The 3,645-nt window shown below is 45.2% G+C and overlaps 1 protein-coding gene across 1 annotated transcript; it reads left to right on the top strand.

Annotated features, from left to right (window-relative positions):
• The first annotated feature begins 205 nt into the window (after positions 1-205).
• Positions 206-862, top strand: LOC149139109 (uncharacterized). Its single transcript, XM_089450600.1, has one exon. It carries the CDS (start codon positions 206-208, stop codon positions 860-862), a length of 657 nt encoding a protein of 218 aa, XP_089306726.1.
• The last annotated feature ends 2,783 nt before the right edge of the window (positions 863-3,645 follow it).

Genomic DNA, 3,645 nt, shown 5'->3' with positions numbered 1-3,645 from the left:
TAAAGCTTTTGATAAACTTAGTTGGACCTATATTAATCAAATGCTTTTAGCTTTTGGCTTCAGCGCTACATGGACGTGTTGGCTCATGAATCTTATTACCTCCCCCTGTTACTCTATCCTTCTGAATGGCTCTCCTTCCTTTCCTTTTTGACCTTCCCAGGGTATTCGTCAAGGTGACCCTCTCTCTCCATTCCTTTTTGTACTCATGGACGAAGGTCTCAGACGTCTCCTTCATTCTGCTATCTCTTCTCACTCGTTAAAGGGCATTGCTCTTCATAGTCAATCTCCCATCTCTCACCAACAGTTTGTTGACGACACTATGATTTTTGGCTATCTGTCAGCTCAAGAGGCCTCTGCCCTCCTAGCCCTGTTTAACCTCTTCCCAGAAGCTTCAGGCACCTCCATCAACGCCTCCAAATCCCAGCTCTTCTTCTTCCACACCCCCATTCTCTCTCAGAAGAATATAGACACGATCTTTGGTTATCCTATAGTTGTGCTTCCATCGAAATACCTTGGAGCTCCCCTAATAGACTCAGCCATCAAACATGCCTCCTGGAGAACCCTCCTTGACAATCTAGAAACCAGGCTCTCCTCCTGGACCTTCCGCTCTCTCAATATTGCCAGCAGGCTCATTATTATCAAATCCATTCTCAAAGCCATGCCTCTGTATTTATTCTCCATATCGATAGCTCCCAAATGGGTTCTTAAGAGAATTCGCAATCTTCAAAGAAATTTCTTATGGGGCTCCTCAGGTCTTAACAGAAAATGGGCACTCGTCAAATGGACTGAAGTTTGTCTTCCGAAGTCAGCTGGCAGGCTTGGTCTAAGGGATCCCCTTCACAATAACACCATGGGTGCCTGAATCTGGTGGAAATGGGTCTCCAATCCACACTCTCCTTGGGCTCGTATATAGCAAGCCAAATACGCTTCAGGAAGTCCCTTGGAGGAGCTCATCCGTATAAGCATCACCACCCCTGGATCGTTAACTTGGAATGTAGCCAGAAAGCACAGTGCCTTCATACAAGCGCATAGTTTTTGGGAAATACATTCAGGCACCACAATAAGATTTTGGGAAGACTCCTGGCAGCAGCTTCCCAAACTAGCTACTCTCTTCCACAAACCCAAATGGAAGGCTACCATGTAGCACAGTGATCAAACCCATGTTTATTAATTTTGGCAATAGAAATCCCCTTATGGATTTCAACTATGGAGATCAGCAGATACCTGGCAAGAGGAAACCTTTGAAGAGATTGATCAAGATCTCAAACTAAGGAAAATTAAGGTCTCAGATCAGAGGGACAAAAGTCGATGGGGATACACTCCAAAAGGGACATTCACCACTAAGGAAGCACACCAACTTCTCTTTCATCCAGCGCAGATAATTAAGGACCAGCTATGGGATAGGTTTGGCAACCAAGCATCTGGCCAAAAGTCTCTACTTTCCTGTGGCTTTTAAGCAAACAACGGATCCTCACTTGGGACAATCTTCAAAAGCGAGGTTTTATTGGGCCTTCTAGATGTCCCAATTGCAACCTCCACTCAGAGACCATCTTACATCTTTTGGATACCTACCTGTTAGCATTAGAACTCTAAGAGAGAATTGCACAGTGCAATAGGAGAACGGGTAGATGAGTGGGAGACATCACAAATACAATCAAGAACTGGCCTCAACATCTCTTCCAAAATCTAGTCCTCAACTCCCTCTGGAACCTTCTTCCAGGCTTCGTCTATTGGATCATCTGGAAGGAGAGAAACAACAGGATCTTTAAAAATCTTCATTCGCTCCTAGACTCGCTTTGGCTTCTTCTCAAATAGAACCTTCAAGAATCTCTTGCTCTGAAACACTAGCAAAATTCGGATTTTCCAGCCTCTCGTCAGGGATGCCCCATTCTGGAAAATTGGAATCTGAACCTCACTTTCTCCACTCATGCCAATCTTAATCCCTCCATTCATTCTGATTCCCCCCAATTTTGGTCTCCTCTTGCCTCCCAATCTATTAAGCTAAATTTCGACGGTGCTGCCAAGGGTAATCCCGGGCTCGATGGTTATCGAGGCATTTTCAAAAATGTTGAGGGCTCGGTTCTACATATATATCATGGCTCGCTAGGAAGAGATACCAACAATGCTGCCACACTTGAAGGCTTATGGAAGGGCATCTGCATTGCAGTAACAATTTTTTTTTTCCCTATGGTGGTAGAAGGGGACTCACAAATCTTAATTGAGGCAACTACTCAAATCCAATCAGGCACATCAGCTGGAAAAATCGCGTCTAGCTAGCGAATCCTAAGTAGACTGGAGCAAATTAAAGAATGGCTCAAGTCTCCTCGCAGCGTTACCTTCCAGCACGTCCGACAATCAACCAACAAGGTAGCTAATAGATTGGAAAATCAAGGGTCTGATTAGCAACTCCCTTTCTTCTCTAGTCCACTGAGTAGTTCTAATGATGAGCAACTTAAACAAGACTGACCTATTCTGGTGCAACAAGATCTATCCCTCCCAGATGCAGGTGAACAGTACAGTTAGGGGTACAAAAATGGTGGGATGGGCCGACGCGTGGAGCACATTCAATGCCATCTGGCCTCACTCGATGCCAGACTTCAATCTCCCAACAAGCTTATTCATTGTTGCGTTAATGCAGCGTGACATTCTATACTGGCATCTTAGCTCTTATTTCATGTCGCTCTTCCAATTTTGCTTTGTTCCTCCTCTACGAATGTCTGGTATCCTTGTAGCTGCAGTGCTCTACTCTTGGGTTAATCCAAGGATCCATTGCGCTCAGGAACGCGGGGTAGATTCTCGGTTAGAACTCCTGGTTTTCCAAAGTCCTACCATCATTTTCATTTGTTGTTTGTCCTTCTACTTTTTTAGGTCTCCTTGGAGCGTGATTACTCTCCCCCTTCCAGTCTCTCCTAGTCCGCAAAGATTTGCTGCTTGCGCTGTTCCTTTTGTTCTAATCAGCATGCCTATTCTGCACCAAAGAATGGGCTGCAGAAGGGGAGGCTCTTGTGGTCGACCCATTCGCCAAGCATCTTCCTCTTCCTCGGATACTTCTTCTTGCTCATCAAGTTTCGGCACAGAAATCCATCCAGTCACTATGCGAGGTTGTGGTCGAGGTCGGGGGAAACAGGCCTTACTGTCGAACTCCCTCCATTCTCCTGCTAATACATCCCGCTTTCAAATCCCCTGCACTCTTAGCAATCACTCTTTCATTGCTTCGGTTACCATTCAGCTAAGTGAAGGTGCAGTTGGCTTGGTGTCGGAAACTCCAAATGCGACTATAGAGCTGAGGGTGGAAGAGTTTCCAAGTACCTCTCAGTATCATAACCAGCAGAACAAAGTCCCAAGTGGTTCTGCCTCCCAAGATAAGCCAACTCTGGTGCATCCGAGTGTTCTGATTGAAGGTGGTTCACCAAGAGAAGAGGGCCATCCCTTAGATGATGATGATTCCTCCAGTTTTGGATTGTGGAAGAAGTGCCTTCCACCGCTCAAGATGCATAATCAAGTTGTTGTTATCTGTTGCAGTTTCCGTGTCTATTCAAGTCTAAAGGTTTAGTTGTTTTTTGACTAAGTTTTCAGTTCGGGTCATATGTATCAACTCCGTCAAGTAGTTTCGGTACTCCGGTCTATCTACTTTTTTGGACAATG

Source organism: Pinus tabuliformis, chromosome X (assembly GCF_031772625.1).
Source record: "Pinus tabuliformis cultivar Carrire ecotype Pingquan chromosome X, CPIR1, whole genome shotgun sequence".
Taxonomy (NCBI): domain Eukaryota; kingdom Viridiplantae; phylum Streptophyta; class Pinopsida; order Pinales; family Pinaceae; genus Pinus; species Pinus tabuliformis.
Note: the sequence above shows the minus strand (reverse complement) of the source record. Positions and strands in the feature narration are given on the sequence as shown.